This window comes from Mustela nivalis (genome assembly GCF_964662115.1).
Source record: "Mustela nivalis genome assembly, chromosome: 3".
Lineage (NCBI taxonomy): Eukaryota > Metazoa > Chordata > Mammalia > Carnivora > Mustelidae > Mustela > Mustela nivalis.
The window spans coordinates 97,666,060-97,687,681 of record NC_139022.1 but is presented as its reverse complement, the minus strand read 5'-3'; the positions used below and the strand labels follow the sequence as shown (position 1 = coordinate 97,687,681).

At 46.4% G+C, this 21,622-nt stretch overlaps 1 protein-coding gene across 2 annotated transcripts in view; it reads right to left on the bottom strand.

Annotated features, from left to right (window-relative positions):
• Window positions 1-21,146, bottom strand: part of DPYSL3 (dihydropyrimidinase like 3) — a 61,948-nt gene extending 40,802 nt beyond the window's left edge. The window contains exons 1-2 of one of the 2 annotated variants that reach the window (XM_082724291.1): window positions 21,103-21,146; window positions 20,174-20,391 (exon numbers count right to left, since the gene is read on the bottom strand). In XM_082724291.1, the coding sequence (XP_082580417.1) occupies window positions 20,174-20,212 (39 nt within the window). In that variant the 5' untranslated portion in view covers window positions 20,213-20,391; window positions 21,103-21,146. Of the gene's footprint in view, window positions 1-20,173; window positions 20,567-21,102 lie in introns of those variants that run through there. The other variant, XM_082724290.1, reaches the window with a different exon arrangement.
• Window positions 21,147-21,622: the final 476 nt, after the last annotated feature.

The window sequence follows — 21,622 nt, the reverse complement described above, 5'->3', positions numbered from 1 at the left end:
GGCCCAAAGGGGAGCCACAGGGAGATTACTGGGGCCCATGAAGGATCTCTGTGTCAAAAGATTCGGTTGGGGGAGGAGGGTGAGAGAAGGAGGCAGACTGGGGACGAGGGGTGTGGGAACACCCCTGGAAGCACCAGACCTGGAGAAAAGAAGAAACCAGCACATCTCTAGCTGGACTCTGGGAGGGAAAGATGGAGAGGTTGCTATCCAGGATGGAAGCCAGCCCTGACAGCAGAGCCATGCGAGAGTTTAGGGAGAGACCAAGAGAGTGTGGAATAGCAGAATACAGACTAAAAAACGGTCAGTGCTTTGAAGAACTAAATCATGGTCATCTTTGGTGTGACTTTAGGCGATAGCTTTGTGTTTTGTTTATGACCTTTTTGTTTTTGTTTGTCTGTTTTGTTCCTTTTTAGGCCTCAGATCTATGCAGCTACGGGTAAGAGTGCTCTGCACACAGGCCACCTAGAAAACTGGGGTCCAGCTCTGTTCAAACACAATCCCATGTCCCTTTAGTTCAATAGCCTGTGCAAAAGCCAAATGCCTACTTCATCAGGAAGGACTGCATGAAATTTCAACCCAGGCCTTGATTCTAGGGATAAATGGGCTTAATAATTCATTCCTGAAACACACACTGGTGTGCCTACTGCCTGTGAATGTGTAGGTTCAGAACGTGTAGGAAAAGTAAGCTATGAACACAGAGAGTGAATGAAGTCAAGAGAAAAAGGGTCAAACTCTCAACATAAAATGATCAGTGGTTGCTAGTAGTTTGGGGAAGTAGGGAGAAAGGGGGGTGGTGAATAGGTGAACAGATAGTACCCTGAGGTTTGGGGAGGGCAGTGAAACCACGCCATAAGATACTTTAATTGTGGGTATGGGATATTACACATTCCTCAAAACCACAGAACTGCACAAGAGTGAACCTTCATGTAAAAGTATGACTCTGTTACTAACAGATCAATACTGGCTCATCAGTTGTAACAAATGTACCACCCCAGGGCCAGACGCTGATAACAGGAAGCTCTGGGGTGGGGGGAATGGAGGGAGATCGTGAGAGTGCTCCGGGCTTTCTACTCAAATTTTCTGTAAACCTCAAAGTACTCTCAAACGCAAAGTTTGTCAATGAAGAGAGAGAGAGAGAGAGAAGGAGAAAGATCCTCTTTCCAGTAGAAATCAAAGAAGGGTTCACAGAGGCCTTATCAAGGTAGGTCTTGGGAAAAATTGCTAATCTGGACACCCGGGTACGGCCAAAGAGATAATTCTGATCAGAGTGGGAGAACAATAATTTACTTTTTAAATATTTATTTATTTTATTTGAGAGACAGAGAGCCAGAGTTGTGGGGGGTGAGGTAGAGCAAAAGAAGGCAGAGAGAATCTCAGGCAGAGTCCCTGCGAGCACAGAGCCCATCAGGGGGCTCGATCTCAGGACCCTGAAATCAAAACCTGAACCAAAACCAAGAGTCAGATGCTCAAATGACTGAGCCACCCAGGTGCCCTGAGGAACAATTATTTATAACTAGCATTTACTGAAACTAACTTCCTTTCTTTCTTTCTTTCTTTTCTTTTTTTTAAAGATTTTAGTTATTTATGTCAGAGAGAGAGAGCAACAGGCAGAGGGCAAAGTAGGCTCCCCACTGCACAAGAAGCCCGATGTGGGATTTGATCCCAGGACCCTGGGATCATGACCTGAGCTGAAGGCAGATGCTTAACTGACTGAACTACTCAGGCATCCCTACCGAAACCTTCTTGTGTGCTAGAAGGTCTTCAAAGAGATCAATGAATCGTCAGGGAAATGCTTTTATTCTCCTCACTGAATTGAAGACATGAAAGCTTACAGAGGTTGGCTCATGGTCCAACATCACATAAGCAGTCAGGAGGAGAACCAATTGTACCAGCGCTAGAAATGCATTTCAGTGGGCAGCTGTGGTATTGGGCAGAATCTCCGATGCCTAGGATCCTGGAATGGGGGATGCAAGAGATGGCCGGCTAAAAAGCGTGACCTTCATTCTGTGAATGTGGGGAGCTCTAGAAGGATTTTGAGCAAACGAATGAAATGCAATCTCCAAGTAGAAGAAAAAATTAAGCTGACAGAATAACCATGATGGAGATAAAGGAAGGATCCAGTTGGAAAGCAACAGCAGATGGCAGGATATAAGAAAGAAAAGAAACAGCTTATACCTACTATTCAGGGTCCCAGGAAAGTGAGACTATTCTAACTGGATTATTAAAGAGAGTTTTACAAAGGGATTCTTTAACAAAGTGTGGTCAGGGTTTTGGCCATTAAATGGATGGGCGGCGTCAAAGGCCCACCAAGGGCAGGGAGCTACCCCATCCCCAGCCTGAAGCCGACCAGGGAGGGGCGGGAGTAGCCACCAAGCTGAAGACGGCTGCTGTATACACAGCTCTGTGTGACTGGGGCTGGGACCTTCAGGAGAGGCAGGCAGCCACTCCTCAGTAAGCAGCAGGAAGCAATCAGAAGGGTGAGATGCCCTGACCTCCACGGTGCCCCTTGCTTCCAATTTCCCAGCTGTGCTGAAGGAACTGAATCCAAGTAGGAGCCCAAGGGCAAAGGGCCCACAGCTGCAGGCCAGACAGCCCCCCAGCATGGAGCAGAGCAGAGGAAGTAGAGGGGGTAACTGGAAGGGTGAGCTGAAAAATGTCCCGCCCAGGCCCTGAACAGCCAACTGTGGGATGTGAGGGAGTAACACTACAAGAGAGCCACGCAATGGGTTGTCCTCCACCTATTTTTCCAACAAGTTAGGTCTATATCTTGACTTTAAAATAAGCCACAGATCAGGGGCGCCTGGGTGGCTCAGTGGTTTAAGCCTCTGCCTTCGGCACAGGTCATAGTCTAGGGGTCCTGGGATGGAGCCTCACGTCAGGCTCTCTGCTCAGCAGGGAGTCTGCTTCTCCCTCTCTCTCTGCCTGCTTGTGATCTCTCTCTCTCTGTATCAAATAAATAAATAAAATCTTTAAAAAAAATAATAAGCCACAGATCAATTTGCAACATATGACTCTATTGTTCCAAAAGCAAAAAATACTCTGTGTGTGTTTATTATGTTTTTGTGTGAGCAGGAGAAAGATCTGAAAGGATCTTTCATCAAATTATTTTCAAATATTCATCACATTATAACAAAATGTATCTATATATATAAATATATCAAATATTCATCAAATTATAACATCAAATTATTAACATTAGATATGGTTGGGGGAGAGGATGAAGATGGAAAAGGTATGGAAAACTTACTTGTCCCTTTTTCTTTCTCCACTATTTACTTACATTATGTCACTAGTTGTACAAAGCACATGCCGTTTTATAACTTTGACAAAGGGCTCAATAAAGAAAAGTATAAAGAGCAAAAAGAATAAGGTGATGGCTATGGTCCCAGCGACAGCAAGGATATGGATTAGAAAACTCGTGGCCTGCTGTAGAGGAAAGCTAGAATCAACTCAGTGACTGAAGCGGAAGGGAAAATGACGTGTCTGAGTTGACTGAAGTGTCAAGGCAAGGTGGCCAGGAAGGACTCATGAATAAAAATGGAGAACAGAAAAGAGGGAAACAAAGTTGAGGTACAAGAGTCTCAGTCGTAATTTTGAGGTGCTGGTCAACCATACAGTCATGAAGCAAATAGCTAGACATGGGGGCCTGTGACTTAGAAGGACGGGCGGGGTAAACGGATGAACTTGAGATAATGCCATACTGAACTTGGCCATCCCAAGTGAAAGGCAACAAAAGAGAGTAGAAAAACTCCTGGAATGGGGGTCAGGAGCCCCAGATCCTGGTCTTAGCTCTGTGACCCTGAGCAAGGCACTTGGCCTCTCTGGGCTGCTGTCCAGTAAGTGGTACCCACCTCCTCTTTTAGAAGTAGACGCCTCTGTGATCATTTCAGACTGGCAGCTGGCTTTGACGGAGCTTTTAGAATGACAGGGAAGCCTAGTGGAACTCCCTAGTGCTCATCAGAAACAAGAAACTCTTTCACTGACTCTGAAAGCCAGCCCATCGCAATTCCCAGGGGAGGAATGCGCAATTCCCAGGGGAGGAATGCGGGCTCGGGCCTTGGAATGTGTGAGCGGCACTTTCAAATGACAGGCAACTGCTCCCTGGCTATTTGCGGAGGCCACAGGGATTCTTCTCCAAGTCTGACCTTATACTTTTAAAAAGTGGCGGGGCTGCCCGGGGATTGTGGTTCTAAGCACATAACCACTGGCTTATGCAACTTCCCCAAACCTGTGTTAAGAGAGCATACAGCTGATGCTCCAGCTCACACCACTTTGCTGTGGAAGGACCCTTGGAGAGGGATCATGGGAGTAAGGGACTGTGTCTAAGACCAGAGATGTCGCCCAGTCTGTTCTGCCTCGGGGCACAGGCATCAGAGATCGGGTCTGTAGAGGAAAGCTGAGAGGAGCCCCATCACTCATGCTGTAGCTAAGAACCCAAATGGCAAATCAGTGCCAGACAGACTGGAGGAAAGAGGAAGGGCTTTGGAGCCCAGTCCTCACCATGAAATGAAGAAAATGACATCCACCCCAAAGGACTGAGGTGAGGAGTGAGCCCAAACTCTGGCACATAGTAAGTGCTCCATAAACGCAGGTTTCTCTACAAGCTAGGACACAAAGCTCAGGTCAGTGCTTCTCATCTGGGTGCCTACATGCTCTCTCTCCTCTATCCCTGAAAAGTAGCTTGACATTTCTTTTCTTTTTAGTGTGTACGTTTGTGTGTGTGTGTGTGTGTGTGTACACAAACCACCTTCTTACAAGAACCCAACCACTTCCCAAGGAGCATGGGGAGCTGAGAGGATGGACCAGCTCACTCTTTTTTCTGGTTCTTTCTCAACACAATTAGCAGATAGTGGTAATTCTCTTGCTCATTCTTCTGCCTGGAAACCTACAAACACACAGCTCTGTTTTTATTTGACAGACAGGTGGCTACTGAAGCAGTGGCTATTTTTTTGACTCTTGGACCCCAAACTTTTCCAAGTAATACAGAGAAAAGCGCAGATGCTCTGAGATCAAGGACTTCAAGAGGTCAGGTGGACACTGAATAAAATGAACCCTTGAAATAAATACAACTGAGCCTCCATTTAAAAATTATCAGCCCCTGGGTGGCTCAGAAGGTTAAAGCCTCTGCCTTCGGCTCAGGTCATGATCCCAGGGCCCAGGGATTGAGCCCCACATCGGGCTCTCTCCTTGGCGGGGAGCCTGCTTCCTCCTCTCTCTCTCTGCCTGCCTCTGTCTACTTGTGATCTCTCTCTGTCAAAAAAATAAATAAAATATTTTTTTAAAAAATTATCAGAACTCAAAAATGAGATTGGCAGGCAGTTAATCCCACTACAAAAGGTTTCTTCACACAATAGGCACCTCCTAGGATGTATTTCAGACTGCCTTCCATTTGCAAGTGTCACACCGAAATCACAGGACTGTATGCCCCACGCCTGAAGACTTACACACTTCCCCCCTTACCTGCAAAGCCTTAACGGTGCTTCTCCGCCTTATAAGCACTATTTCACATTCTATGATTCTAACACCAGCAGAATAATCCTTTGAAATAAGTCCCAAATAGTCCTTTCTTTTATGACCTGCCTCTCCCAGAAATGTTTCCAAAAGGGCTCTGAGGACTGACCTTTAGAGTAGCAAACACTGGCTGCATACCCAAGTAAGATGTGTGTTGTGACATGTATTCAATTGTGTCTAAAAAACAGCAAGCAAGCTACAACTGTTGCAAGTCTCTCCCTTTGGCTCAGAGGGAGCAGGAGTCTGTCCATATATTACCGCTTTTGCCACTGTTCTCAAATCTTTCCGCCTTCCTTCACTGCTCCATTCATTCAAGGTGAGACCAAGCCAGGCCTGGGTGATACAGTGGGGAAGGACACAGAAGTGGTCCCTATCACCTATCAGTAGCCTTCGGATAACCCTGTTTCCTTGACACCTGTTCTCCCAAACCACAGACCCCAAGGAAAGCACATTAGCCTACAGTAAAGCAGTAGTGAGCCTTTTCATTCCTTGATTTATTTATCCATTCATTCTGTCATTTAATGTTTATAAATTCCTCCTGTTCACAGTAGTAGGGATACGACATGAACAAAATACTTTTCCCTGCCACTGTAGTGGTTAGAAAAGCAAAGAATAAATACGCTAACTACATTAGTAATGGACTTGCAACAGTGATAAGGGGAATTCAGACAGAGGGGCAGGGGAGAGCGGAGGCTTGGGAGAGTCTAGGACTGTGACTGAGGAGGTTTTCGGAGAAGACATGTTTAAGAACCTGTCAGTTGAACAGAACTCTGAATGATTTGAGGGAGCAAGCCAAGTCAAGAATAGCTCCTAGGAAAGACGGCTCCCCACTCCCAGGGAGCGGCAAGCACAGCAGTCTTGAGCTGGAGACGAACATGGCCCAGGGAGCGAGAGAGCCGAGGACAGCTGATGTCATGTCACTGAGGAGCAGTGGCAGGGCAGGGGGTCTGGAGAGGAGGACGGTCAGGGCCAGGCGACGTGGAATCTGAAGAGCCACTGTCTGTTTCATTCTAAGGGCAACAGATGTTCGAGCTGGGGGAGTGACTTGATCTGATTTACATTTGTAAAGATCACCCTGGTTATGCCCACAGAATGATGCATGCGTAGGCAAAGTGGGAGCACGAGGATCAATTAGGGGGTTACAGCAAGACCAGGGAGGCTTGAGCTAGGGCGGTGGTGAGTGATGAGAAGTAGTAACAAGGGCTTGGATTGAGATTCTACTCTAAAGGCAGAGCCAACAAAGCCGCATGACTAGTCTGGAGCTGACTGAGCCGGAGCCCCAGCATCTGCTGAAAACAAACCCTAGTGCCCTCCTAACTTGATTGTGCCTTCTTACTAACAAAGTCCGAGTGACTTTAACCTCCACAACGAAGCACTCACAGACCACACAGAACACGAAGGACAATTACCTCATGTCTCCATAGGATAAGCTTTGGGTTTACCATTTGCTCAAATTAGTTTGATGTTTTCTTTCGTTCTTTTCTTTTTCTTTTTTTAAGTCGACTGCATATTTATCAGGCCTTCCTGTTGAAATTACTTCTAAAACATGTCATTATAAAACTCTGGCGTCGACAATTTCCACATCTGTTCATGCGGCAGATGTATGGGTCCGGATTCCTGCTTTAGCAAACATGATCCAGTATGGATAAGTGACTCCCCTGCCATGGGTCAGATCTCTTCGGGGCCTGGGTCCATCATTCCAAACCTTAATTCTGAACTATGTATAGCTGTCCATTTTGACAGGTGAAGGTATAAAGCCACTGGGCAGACTTGTAGTGAAATTCAGATAACTTATCTTTTAAAATTTTCCTGTTTTCTGTATTATTCTTAAAATCAGGGGCCAGATAGTTCTTGTTCAATCCATTAAGTGGATTCCAAGTCACTGAGACTCTGGAGTACATTTTGTCTTCTTCCTAACTTTAAACAACTAGATGACACTGGTGACTATGCAGCTTGGATGAAATTCCCGCCTGGGAAGCAAGCTGCTCCACCAATTAGTTATTAACTATGTAACTTGGGATAAAATAACCTCCTGAATCTGTCCCTACAGCTGTAAAGGGGAGCAATGAATAATTATAATCTGGGCATAAGGATGAAATGAGATGTCATGGATAAAATTATGACTAAAAATCAGTATACGCTCTGGGAGCTGTATATGCTCTGCCATGCTCTGACATGGCATTATTTCTTACATTATTTATGCGGGTTTCCCTCTTCTGTTCCTTGAGAACTTCTCAAGTTCGAAGATTTGAATCTTTAAATGTCTTCGTCCTTAACTTCCCCCTGTATCCATCTACTAGGGCTGCCATAACAGAGTACCACAAACTGAGTGTCTTAAAAACAGTATTTATTTTCCCATAGTTCTGCAAACTGGAAATTCAAGATCAAGGTGTCAGCAAGGCTGGTTTCCCCTGAGGCTTCTCCCCTTGACTAGCAGATGGCCTTCTCCTCCCTTTGTGTTCAGATGGTCTTCCTGTGTCGGTGTCCTAACCCCTCCTTTAGGGCCAGTCATAACGGTTTAAGGCCCACCCGAATGACCTCACTTACCTCTGTCATGTCTGGGAAAGCCCTATAGCCAAATCTAGTCACATTCTGAGGTACTAGGGGTTAAGACATCACCACACTAACTCTGAGGGGACTCAAATTCTCCTGTCTCCGAAAAAAAAGGTGGAGGTAAGAAAAGTACTAAGGGAAATGAGTGCTGCGCTTCTTTTCTTCCTTAACTATTCTGCTGTGTGACCTTTGGCAAATTACTTTTTCTTCTTCGGCCCACATTTTCTTAATCATTAAAATGAGTGGTTGGGATAATGGATCCCTTATTTCTCTTCCTGCCCTTAACTGAGCAAAGCTAAGTTTTTCCCATAATTTCTCGCATCAAAAAGGGTCTGAGATAGAGCACACCATGAAGTAACTGAAATGAAAACAAAAGAAAAGAAAAGATACCTCCTTTGTGGAATCAACGCATGATGAAGTCTCTAGAAACAGAGGATTAGATCCAACAGCTTGAAAACCTTCTAAGTTGTTTACGCCCTTTCTCTCTGTAAGGGAAGGCCGTAATTTAAACCAATTTGGTTGGATAAATCAGAAACCCCAAACTGAATTTATCAATATCCCCAAACAAAGTAATCTCATCAAGATTTGGGGCCCAAATTTGCTTTGGGGAAAGAGTATATGATTTCAAATGAAGGTCTCCTTGAAAGAATTAAGCGGGGGAAAGTTTTAAAAACAAACATACTTATACACAGAGAATGTAAAATTAAAACCAGCTTCTGAGCTCATAGGTGAAGCCATTAAAGAGAGGGGAGAAAGAGCTGGGCATGTTTCCTCTCCAGCTGTGTAGCTTCAGGTCCCAGGACACTGTGTACCTCCACAATGTCAACAGCCTCAGCCAATCCGACAGGCAAGCAAAGGCGGACGTGAAAAAACCAACGTGCTCACACAAGAGCAGAAGAAGAGAGAGGGAAGGTAGAGCTCTCCATGGAAAGTGGCCCAACTGCCAAAGCCATCAGAGTAATGGCAGGAACACAGGAAGAAGGTGAAAGACAGTGGATTTCAAACTTAGAGTCTAACAGTCTTGAGCTGAGCAACTCAGGGCAAGTTACTCAACTTTTCATTTGAGAATAGCTTTTAATTTAAGTTCACTGAAAACAAAGGCATCATTTCTTGTTTGTTGTTAATACTACGATTGTAGATAGGGCACCTCGGTGGCTCAGTGGGTTAAGCCTCTGCCTTCACCTCAGGTCATGTTTTCAGGGTCCTGGGATGGAGCCCCGCATTGGGCTCTCTGCTCAGCGGGGAGCCTGCCTCCCCCCCTCTCTCTGCCTGCTTCTCTGCCTACTTGTGATCTCTCTGTTAAATAAATAAAATCTTAAAAAAAAAATACTACGATCGTAGAAACACACACAAAAATTCAAACAAAATGGGATTAATTTAACCAGATCCCCAAGCACTGGGATAATATGTGAGGTTTTTTTTTTTTTTAAATTATGTTATGGAAGAGTATCTGAAATGTAGAAAGATGTCATAATATATTGTGGGATGGAAAGCAGTACATAAGACAGCATGAAAACTACATTATCCCATTTTAATAAATGGCATATACAGTCTTAAGAAAAAGTTCTAAATGGATATATTCATAAAATTTACAAGGGCTGTCCCTGATTAATTTCACCATAGCTTATTTGTATTGTCCTCATTTGATTTATTTGGGTAGATTTTTCTATAACCCTCATGCTGTTTTTTTATATTTGGAGGAAAAAAATTCCTACTTAATTTTAAAAATCTCAGTGTCCTACAGTAAACCACATAGAAGCCCTAATTCATTCAACCCCACTTGTGTCTCTGTCTCTGTTTTCTTCCTCTGTAAGGGAAGTCTAGACTAAAATACTCTCTAAGGGAATTCTGACTCTATCACAGAGCTACATTTAATCAAAATCTCAGCAGAATCTTGCTTTGGGTTTATTGAGAAGCTAGGGAATGTCCTGTGGGGTATGGGATGAGAAGGATTCGTTCAAATCCACGTTAAGAGGAAACCCTCATTGGCATTTTGTTAATTCAATGCAAAGTAGTCTTTTTTGCTAAGAGTGGTGGCCTCCTCCATGGCAAGCATGGATGTACCATGGTATGGAGCCTCTCTGGACGTACTGAGAAGTGAGGCTACCCGGAGTGGGAAGGCTGGAGAGCTTCCAGAACCAGGCAGCGCTCATGCAGAGGAGAGCAGCAAATGGCTGTTCCCTGCGCCTCAACTATTCACGTTTCATAGGAAAGAGGTGTAGGGAAAGGCTTCACCCTGGGCCTGAATTAAGTGAATTCCAATCTGAACGAGTATCTCGTGTCCCTGGAGGTGGGAGGGATAAAAAAAACGATAGATTTAAGGTAGCTTCACCTAGCAGTTGAGAATGTGGGCTGAGTCAGTTCGAATTTTGGTTCCATCACTGAAGGTATACATGATTTGAGGCAAATTTTCTGATCTAAGTTTTCTCCACAGTGAAATGGGAAGACCAATTTGGAAATCCATCTACCTAACTGAACAGTTCTGAGGATCACATGAAGTAATGAATAAAAACACTCCACATAGGATACAAAAAACATTTGTTATTGCTAGGAGGAGGAGGAGTTGTTGTAGTAATCTAATTTTCCCTCTGTGTTCCAGACTAGAGGCTCCAGAGACAAGTGTCACATTGTCAGGTCCAGAGCCAATGGTCAATACTTGTTTGACCATCAAAAAAGAGCCTTGGGGTGCCTGGGTGGCTCCGTCAGTTAAGTATCTGCCTTCAGCTCAGGTCATGATACCAAGGTCCTGGGATGGAGCCCCACATCAGGCTCCCTGCTCAGTGGAGAGTCTACTTCTCCCTCTGTTGCTTTCTATGAATGAATGAATGAATGAATGAATGAATTCTTGGGGGAAAAAGAGCCAAATGCTATTTGATTATGTCATACATGACATTTTCTAATACATAAAGTATTTCACACACTTTCTGACCTGAAGTGTTAGGTTCCCTAAATAGACTTTAATTCTTCATTTTGTCTTCCCTTATAAATGCCCCTTTTAAAAGGATCTAGGGACTATTACTACCCAAAGATTATTGGGACCATAAACCGCATGGTTTACAGCCAGGGATGAACTTGATAAAATGTGCTTGAAGTGTAACTGTCTTCACCTTCAAAGCGAAAAATGAACTTCAGAATAAATGCTAATAACAGAAATAGCTCAGAAATAACATGAATATAAGCCCAGAGAAAGCTGACAGATGCAGCGGAGGGACTAAAAATCTTTGTGTAAACACACATACACACAAGCATAAAAATATTCCATTTAAATGACCAACCCTCATAGGGAAGCAAAGAAGACCTAGGCACGGCTCCTTCACCAAGCTTTCTAAAAGGTGGGTTTTCTGTACAAATGCAGACTGCCCTATCTAACTGCTGCTAAGAACTCCACTGGCTTGTGGTTTCTATGCAAAGGCAGAAAGGCCTCAGTTTAGATCTTTGTTGGATCCTTGTTCACAAAGTCATAGTGACAGTCTTCTCTATTTGAAGGGAGGCATAAAGTTCTCTTTCTCTTAAATCATTTCTTGGAAGAGAAACAGTGGGTCTGTTTGCAAGGAAGAAGTACTCAGGTAAGCCCTGAAACAGGCTGAGAATGGGGTCAGATGTAGTATTTGGAAGAAGGGGGAGGAAGAGAGGTCTACGAAGACAGAAGTACAAATGAGGGCCAGGCTCGGTCAACCCCAGTCAGGTCCGGGAGCACAGTTGACTCTGCTCGTTCTGCTGATGTTCTGTCCTGTTTCTCTTGGCTTGTGGATCCTCTCCTGGTTTCTTAGAACCAGGCCTTCTCTCTTAAAAGTTAATATTCAAGAAAGAAAGCTGCCAGTGAAAGGGAGGATGATGTACAAGCACAACTGTATGCATGTTCTGATCATCTTCTAGCTTGATTATTCCTGCAACCCAAGTGTTAAATGCACCCATTCATTCAACAAATATTTAGAGGGCTTAATATGTGCCAAGCAAAGACTAAGTGCTGCAGATTCAGTGGTAACAAAACCCAAACCATCCCTACCTCCTGAGGTGTCCGTGGCACTATTTGGCTTTTGGGGAGGGGTTATTTCCATTGGATGGCAGCCACCACACTTAAAATATAGCAAGAGCAACTGAAAAGAGCTTAGCAGAGCATAGACAGACTTGGAGCTGTTTTCTGTTGGTCTACCTAGTCGATTGACCAGTGTAATTTGGTCAATTTGTCAACTTTGTGCCCTTATTAATGGTAGTCTTCGCCAAAAGAGAAATTATTCGTGCCAGCAAAGGAATCATGGTCTCATTTTAATAATATGCATTTGCATTGATACCAAAGTTCTGCTAAGAAAAGGACATCATTGTTCTATTCCTCTCCTGTATAGAGTCTATTAACCAAACCTACCCTCTGAATGAGAAAAAGGCTGGGATTTTAAGTGTAAAAGGCAACCAAAGACCCTTAAACCCAACACAGATTTGGGCCAGTCCTGCTGAATCTAAACCAACAAGGGCTGCTCTGATTTTCTTCTCACTGCATTCCCTTTGCTTATGACTCTTCTCTAAATTCGGAACACAGTGCAGAGGGCTGACCATGATCTCAGGAAAAAAGAGAAGGCACAATGAAGTCTCATAAGGTCATGTGCACTGACAGGGACTTTGGGGATCATTTAGTTCATGCCGTCATTTGACTGATGAAGAACTGAGAGGGATGATCAGGGTTTGCCCAAAGTCATGCGCAAATTAGAGGTGAGGCCAGGCCTGAACCACAACATGCTAACACTCCATCCAGGGCTGTCTTTCCCTGTGTCAAAATACAAGAGGGCTCCTCTGCTCTACTAGCCAGCAAAACTCTTCCCTCAAAAAATAAAATCTCACTTTATCCCACATATTTCATCATCCAGTGCTTCCAAGGAAAAAAGAGACTAATTAAGTCACGAGAAATGTGTCCTTGAATCCCAGATGTCCCAAATAGGGTCCTGAACTATTCTAAAGTCAAGCTCCCCCATCCAGCTTGGAGCGCTGGATATGTCCTGTATTTCTCTGATGGAATGGGAACGGGGAACTTGGCTCCTTCCAAGTCTGGGAAGCAGACAGGGACAGAGAGTGTGAAGGGGCCTTGGGCAGGAAAACAGTATCTGCTTTTCCACCCAGCACTCATACATGCGTCTGGGCAAAAGCCAGAAGCTAACTCAGACAGCTGGCAAGGCAAAGCATGAACCACTGTTGGGAGGACATACGCTCCGTTGTTGTTCCAATGGTGATGTGATAGGTTTGGCCAGATCATCCCCACTCCTTCCATCCAGTGAACCCTGACCCGATGTTGTGAGCTAACAGGTGAGGACAGCTGGAGGCGATGGGGAAGGGAAAACCACCTGTGGATAGGGAATGATGGCTTTCCTGCCTAGAAAACTAGCTCACCTCTGGAGGGATCAATCCCAGGATCTTGGTTTTTCAACTGCATGACTTTAGTCTAGTTACTAAAACTCTTGGAGCCTCTATCCAGAGTGCAAAAATGGTGTTTATTTCATTGCGGCTACAGGAGATATGAGTCAAGTGAGGTCATCCACAGAGCCTATCAATAAATGGTCGCTTAACAGCTCCACTATGCTTAGTCCCATCTTTCTGACCACCGAGACCCCTACAATCTAATTAACAGAAGAAAGCTCCTCGAGAGAAGTTGGTTTCCTATGTATTTATTTATTGGAGAGAGAGTGCAAGCATAAGCAAGCAGGGGTTAGAGCAGAGGGAGAGGGACAAGCAGACTTCGCCCTGAGTGCAGAGATAGAGACAGGGCTCCATCCCGTGGCCCGGAGCTCACGACCTAAGCCAGAAATCAAGGGTCAGAGGCTTAACTGATGAGCGGCCCAGGCACCCCAAGAGAACTTGTTTTTGTAAGTAGACTCCGCATAGAGACTAGGGCCAAACAAAGAGGCCAGGTTGAAGGGCTCATCCTATTCTACTACATGGTGTTTTGGGTCTATTTCAGAGATTGAAATAGACATAGACTGAGTCTGATGAGAGAGAAATTTAACAGAAGAGTGTGAAAATAGAAAAGAGCCTGTGTCTCTGGGTTATCCAGGATCTTTCTTTTTTGTTTCTGAAAGGCCTATGGAGAATGGGAGAAAAGGTAAAACAGAGCACTGATTTGAGGCGGGAATAACTATGGAGCCGGTCAGGCTATTCCTGTTAACATTAATCAGAGGAGGCGATGACATACGCAAACTTCCAGTCCCCTTATGATTAGGAGCAATTGATTTAATCGAAGAGGGGCAGATTTATATCCTAGGGAGACATCCCTACTGGTGTAAACATTCTGTAACTTTTCAAATGTAATAAGCAAAAGCAAATGAAATATATCAACAGGTAAAGAACAGAGGGCCCATTAGGACATGGGGGGTAGTTGTTCTTTTTCAAATTCAGTGTTTTTTGTTTGTTTGTTTTTTGCTTTTTGATTTTTCAGTGAAGGAGAAGGGGCAGAGGAAAAGCTACTGAACAGGGAGTCGTGAAGAACCTGCCAGAAAATGTATTCATGATCTGTGTCACATTATTTTACAAGTTAATTAGGACTGAAAAACAATCTAGCACAACCAAATAAGAAAAATGTGCTATATTTAGGATAAGGGGAAGTCCAAAGGCAGTCTAATGACCAAAGACCAAAGGCAGTCTAATGACCTCTAAGAAGCCTAATTTTGAGGAACACTGAAACATAACTGAAGCAAGAAAAAAAAAAATAACAAAAACTTTTACATAACGTTGCATTGATTTTTGTTTTTGAAAACTTGTATTCAAAAAATAGTTTCATAAGTAGCCTCTTTCTACGCCAGATTTTATCATGTCTTCCCCTTCACAAATTTCCACATTCCAGAATAGCTGAGATTTCATAAATAAATCAGCCTTTACTACTTTGAAGACCTCGGGGTTCAGAGGCCACTTTCAGAGTCACTCTCCTCATTTGGGCCTTTCAACAGCCCAGGGAGATAAGCGGAAATATTTTCATTTATAAGCTGACAGTTCTACCACAAAGACTGGAATTCTCTGAGAAAAATCTATTCCTCTAGAATTCCCCCAAATGCCCAGCCAGCTCCAATACAGCTACTAATAGGCAGAGCCCTTTATACAGCTGAGATGCTTTGCTCCTATTTCAGAAAGAGAATTAACCCAGCAGTGCCTGGGTGGCTCAGTCAGTTGAGTTTTCGACTCAGGTCATCATCTCAGGGTTGTGCGACTGAGCCCTGTGTCAGGCTCCACACTCGGCTCGGAGTCTGCTTGGGATTCTCTCCCTCTCTCTAACCCCCTCAAATAAATTTTAAAAAATCTTTTTAAAAAAGGAAGAAAAGAAAGAGGAATAACCTGGCTGAGAATCGCCACATAGCAGGTCAAAATATAAAGTAACAAATGAACACCCCAGGCACAGCCTGGCTGAGATTTCCATGATCAGACTTCTAAGATGATTTCCATTCCTAACTTTCCCTCCGTCTTTTACTCTGGAATTTCCCTACCAAGATGCCTTACACAGATAAAGCCGACTGTGGGTGACTTCCTTTCTTTCAATCTCCTAAACGCTAATCTTCCATCTACTAACACTTGCTCCTGGCCCCAAGTGACACCTCTTGAAACAAGAAGAAAGCACATAGGTAGGAGCAGAGTTGGACTTGTACCGCCTCCAAGTTCTCGGCTGGTTCTAGCCCCCCAGCTTTGTTGTATTTCATAAGGTCCATTCCCTTCACCTTGGGAATAAAACCTTCCCAGGGCACCCACAACACTCACAATCATACCTTTCAAACAAGACCACAGCACCCTGACTATATACCCAGGAAAGAACTCTCCAGGCTCTGTTCCTGCCTGCAGATGGGGATTCTGTGAATTCCCAAACATCACATCAACCCAGCCTCCAATGAGGCCAAAATGCATTATCGGCAAGATAATATTTACGGAAATCCAATTACCGTTTGCAGAAAGCCAATTCTCTGTGATGTGTCTCCCAGAGAGAATTCTGGGACTCTTTATCCACACCTTCTGAATCTCTGCTGCATGAGCCTCTGGAAGGCAGCAACTGTTCCAGGACAGGAAACCCTGGGTTTATTTCCAGCTCTGCCCCCAAATTCTCGCTGGCTAACTCTGGATAACTAACTTCACCTCTCTGTGCTTCAGTTTCCTTCAAATGGGCTTTTGCAGAGACTCTGGCAAGAGAATACATATATAGCCATAGAACCCGACTGTTGGATTCTCCCATCCTGCCATCAGCTTCAAGCAGTAGCATGCAAGAGGGAAACAAGGACTGTAACTATTCTAACCTTCCACCTGCAGAACTGATATGCTACTGTCCGCAAAAGTGTTATTGATATTTATTGAATACAAGAAGAAAGAGACCCATGTTAAGGGATCTGTTGACAGTGTCAGGCAAAATACACTTCCCAGATCCTACCAGGACTACTCAGAGAGTGCAAGAGAGCGGTTAATTAGTTAACAACTGGGGGAAGGGTCTTTCACCCCTATACCATTTGCCTTACTAACACCAAGTAATAGTGATGGTAGAAGCAGAAACACCAAAAAGAATGTGTGTGGGGGGAGGGGCATGCTTGACTTCAAGCAGGTGTCCAGGTTTCAGACCTGCCTCTAACACGTACTCAGTCTCTGATCCTGGGCAAAGGCATTTGATTTTCCAGGGGGTTGGGGGTTTTTTTGGTTTTTGTTTTGTTTTGTTTTGGATCTATAAAAGGCGGAGGACTATAGTACCTCTCAGTGTTGAGTCAAGGATCAAAACGAGACAATGGAGGTAAGGCACACGGCACAATACCTGCCACAAAATAAACACTCACTAGGCACGAGCTCTTCTTATTAGGAACAATTTTTAATTCATTTATTGATTGAACTGATAACCACGAGACCTCTATGTGCTAGGGACCATGCTAGGCAGTGGAGACGGAGGTGAAGGGCAGCACGAGGTCCTTGCTCTGATCGGCTGAACCAGCCTGAGCTGCGAGCCCGCCATTTAGAAGCAAGGGCTAGTATCGAGGTAGACCAGACGGGTCGTGCACGTGGACAACCTGAGAAAGAACAATAAGATGGGAGGGAGGCCTGAAGTCCCTGGCAGAGAAAGCCCCAGCCAATTCTACCAACAGCAGAAACCCTTCTCTCCAAGAAACCACAGGTATAAGAAGGCTTTGATCCCAGGAGGGCAGCAAAAAGAGGTGGCAGGAAAAACAAAAACAAACAAAGCCTTATGGGCATTGGGGGGGGTCGGGTGGAGGTACAAATTGTGGCAGAGGAAGAGGGTGGTGTCCAGGGAGGCAAAGGATAGCCAGCAAGAAAGACTGCCCCCATCAGTCCTCAGATTCTAGTGACATTTTAGCTACTGGGTGGGGCAGTCTTCACAGAAAGGAATACAGCAAAGCTAGAAAACTTAATTCTAATGCCACAATCTTAACACTTAAAAAAATATGCCGGAATTGACAGTAGGGGATATATGTCACATTTAGATCTTTCACAACATCCTATATGTGTATATCTGTATCCATATTTTAATGTTTTTCATTATACCTAGGAAGATTATTTCAGCCTTTACATTATGAAGATAAGTATAATCATCTATAGACCCACAAACATGCAAAAATAATTGACTCTAAAATAGGACCCTTGTTCACAGAAATACAACACAAAGCCTGAAGAAAAACCTATAAATGGATTCCTTGCCCCCAAAGACCAATACCCACCCCCAGCCCCCACCATGCTCCTCTTCTCCCTCCCCACCCCAGCCCCCCTGCAACAATATAACTACAAGGTAGCCTGACTTGAAGAAATTCACAACCACTGTCCATTCTTGTCACAGCTGCTGGAGACACACAGCCCCAGCTTCAAGGCAGAGACAGCTATGCAGCACCACGCCCCATGCACAGAGAGAAAGGATGGAAGCCGCGCTGAAAATGAAGGAAGCACCCCAGGGAAGAGCATCCAGACAAGAACAAAAGGGAAACCCTTGCAAACCTGGCCCCAGGATTAGGGCACAGCCACATTTATGGGGGCTTTGAAGGCAAGTTCTCAATCAGGGCTAAATTTCTGTAGCCCTCCTGCAAGGTAGCCTCAGGGATACCTATAAGGATGGGCGTGGCCCCCAATGCCAAGCATACACTGAGTCCTTAAGAAGAACCTTGCAGTCTTCGGACTAGAAAGAAAAAAATAAATAAATGACCTTTTCTCTGCTTATCCCAAACAGGAGAACTGGCAAATGTACATAGAGGTAAGGCAAGCAAGCAGCCTGCTAAACACATGGAACACCATGAGAGCTGGGGTTCATCCCCCCTCACTGAGGGAAAGAGTGTCAAAATTGAGCTTTTGTCCCGTTTTTTTTTTTCTTTTCTTTTCTTTTCTTTTTCTTTTTTCTTTTCTTTCTTTTTTTTTTTTTTTTTTTTTTTTTTTTTTTTTTTAAATGATCCCATCCACAGTTCTCTGCAAAGACAACTGGTCCGGACAAAGTAACATCATCGTAAAAGATCCACAATGTTTCTTCAATAAGGTAAAGTCAATGATACCATACAGTGATAAAGGAGGATATGTTTACACCTGACACCTTCCCCTGGCAAAAGGATCCCTATCCACCCCACCACTCTTTCTCCTAAGCAGTGTTTATTCCCTAAGACCAGGTGGATGGCAGTGAGGGGTGGGGTGCCCTTGTGTGGGGTGAAGCTCAGGTGTGTGAAAAAGATAGCATGCTTCAATGAAAGCAAAACCACTTGGGAATAGAGGGCACTGGAGCCAAGAACAGCTTCCACCTGCCTACAGAGAGGTAGGGTCCTGCACTGGCAATCTCGAGCACACAGGGCGTTCTAAACACAGCAGGGCAAGTGCAAGCAGACTCGTGCCCACAGCAAAATCTGGTGGATCCGGGCAAACTGACTGTAGTAGCAGGTACAGCTCTGCCCTAGGGCAGCTGCAGAGCCTCCCAGGGGCCAGTTGATCACTTCCTTTGTTCGCCTTGCAAAGATGGAGTAGCCACCCATTCCCCCACTATACACACACACACACACACACACACACACACTACACACACACACACACCATTCACTACAGACAAAGCACAACCACACTGCTTCATGCTAGAACAAATGTCAGTGTTTTCTGTTATTATTATTTTGCCCCCACCACCACCACCACCCTCTTTTTTGGTAATGCCCATCCCAGCCTGTTGTCTGCCCCTTCCATTCAGGGGCATCATTTCAGCGCATCCCAAAAGAAGCCCTGAGCCGGGATGCGGCATTGTGTCCCTAAGAGGGACTCTGGTGAAGATGCGGCTTCTGTACCTGATAATAGCACGTCCCCTCTCCACCCCAAGAGCCTAGGGCATTTGACATCCGCTCGCAGCGGGTGGCTCGCTCTTGCACACAATGGCAGTTGGACGTGCAAGGCACACAGCGTGCGCCTACGACCCCAAAACTAAAATCTGCTCTTAAAACTCAGCCTTTTCTTGGGCTGAGGAGGGGTGGAAATGACATGAAAAATGTACAATGCATGGGGGGGGGGGGGAAGTTGGTCGATTCCCGCTACAGCCACATTAGTTGTCCAGCCCGGAATATGACGTACCGAAATATGAACGGGGTGAATACAGGCAAGAAGGGGACAAGGTAAAAACCCAAGGTCCAGATACCCTACCACCCTCGCGGCGCGGGAGGCAAAGCCACCGGGTTGGAGCTAGGAGAGGGGCGCGGTCCTGCTCCCAGGCACCCCTGGGGAAAGGTGTCATCTCTCCATACCCCGCCTGGCCAAAAGGAACCTAAAACAAAAAGCACACCCTGCCTGGGGCAGCGCACACTGACATCCCGGGAGGCGCGGGGGTCCAGGGAGGGCCCCAAGCCCTGTGTTATTTGGAAACTACCGGCTGGGGGGAAAAGAGGAGACGTAATCCAAAGTTCTCCGCGCCACTCTTTGGGTTTCCTCTTTGTTTTGTTTTCCCCAAACGCCAGGGTCGCTCCGTCTGGGTGGCGCCCGGCGCGCCGGCTGGACTGACCGCCGCTCTCCACCCCCGGGACCCCGGGTCCCCGTCCCTCCCCGGGGACCGGACCAGGGAAGCCGGCGGGATCCAGGGCGCCCCGCCCGCGGCGCAGCTAGCAGCGAGCGAGCGAAAGACGCAGGCGGCGGCGCCCGGCGCCCCACTCACCGTGATCCGCGGGATGTTCTTCTTGCCTTGGTAAGACATGGTGGCGGCGGTGGCTGCAGCAGCTGCCTCCCTCCCTCCTTCGTCTGCTCCTGCTCCTGCTCCTGCCTGCCCGCGCCTTCCTCAGCGCGCAGCGCCGGAGATCAGGTGGAGCAAGTGGTGCGCTGGCCGCAGCCGCCGCCTCCTCTCGCCTCCGCCCCCCTCCCGGGCTCCCGCGGCGGCTGCCAGAGACAATAGTAAATCTCCCCGGTCCCCCCTTTCACCCCCGACCCCCCCGCCACACACACCCTCCTCCACTCGCGTTCACGCCCGGGCCTTTTTTTTTTTTTTCTTTTGCCGTGCCAGCTGGGACCCCGTAAGACCAGAATGGCTGCTCCGCGACTCCTCCCTCTTCTCTCTTATCCCTATTGATTTTCCTCTTTGCATCTGCCTCACCCACTTTTTCTTCTTCTTCCTTTTTTTTGTGACTTACGAGTGCTGCGGAGCCAGCCGGCCCACAGCCACCAGGGGGCGCGAGGGACTTTTCGGGGCGGGGATGCTGCAGTCCCGGGTGGAGGAGGAGGAGCGCGAGCGTCGCGCCCCTGGCCTCGCGGGCCGAGCCCCGGGAAGCGCCCACGCCCGCGGCCAGCCCGCGGCTCCGGTTTCCCACCCTCCCGACCCGCATTTCGGGCGGGGAAGGGCTCCCGACTGTCCTCCCGGAGCCCGCTCCCCTCCGCCTCCACGCGGGCTGCGGACGGCAGCGCTGTCTTTGTTACAGCGCAGGGCGGCACGCCGCCTCTGCCGGCCACTGCGCGTGTAAACCCGCCGCGGAGGCCGCAAGCAAAACCTAGACCTGCTCGCCCTGGGTGCCGCCCGGCCGGCCCGTGGCTCTCCTGAGATCCTGGCGCTGCGTGTCGGAAAATGTGGAAGACACCGGCCTTGCTTGCTCTCACCGGCTTGAAAGGGACTCAGTGTCAGTTACCGGCCACTGTTCTCTGTATCGAAATAGTGTCGAAATAATACGTTGTACAGGGACTCCGCTGCCTGGCGCTCAGAATCGGTGAGCGTGCATTGATGCTGCTCTGTGAGTCAAGAGTAGAAAACACCTAGCCCCGGCACATTGCTGGTGTGCAGCCATGGATGTGTGAGGAGCACTACTGTTGCTTCCTCTGGGCAGTGAACCGTGGGCACTGCTGAAAATCCCGAGTTTACTTTAGACAGAGGGGAGAGTCCAAAGTCAGTGTGTCATTGGGAGCAAACACATGGCCTTTTAGTACTGGAATATACTGTCCTTTGGCTACTCACTAAAATGAAATGGCCAAGGAAGACCTATTTGGAGGGGCTTTTACGTGTGAGGCTTACCTGGTGGTCCTGGTGCAGGAGATCCCTCAGGTCTCCTTGAAAATGATTCCAAACATGCCATCTAAATAACAAAAATGGCTCACTTTGCAAAAATTGTAAAAGCCCTTTTTG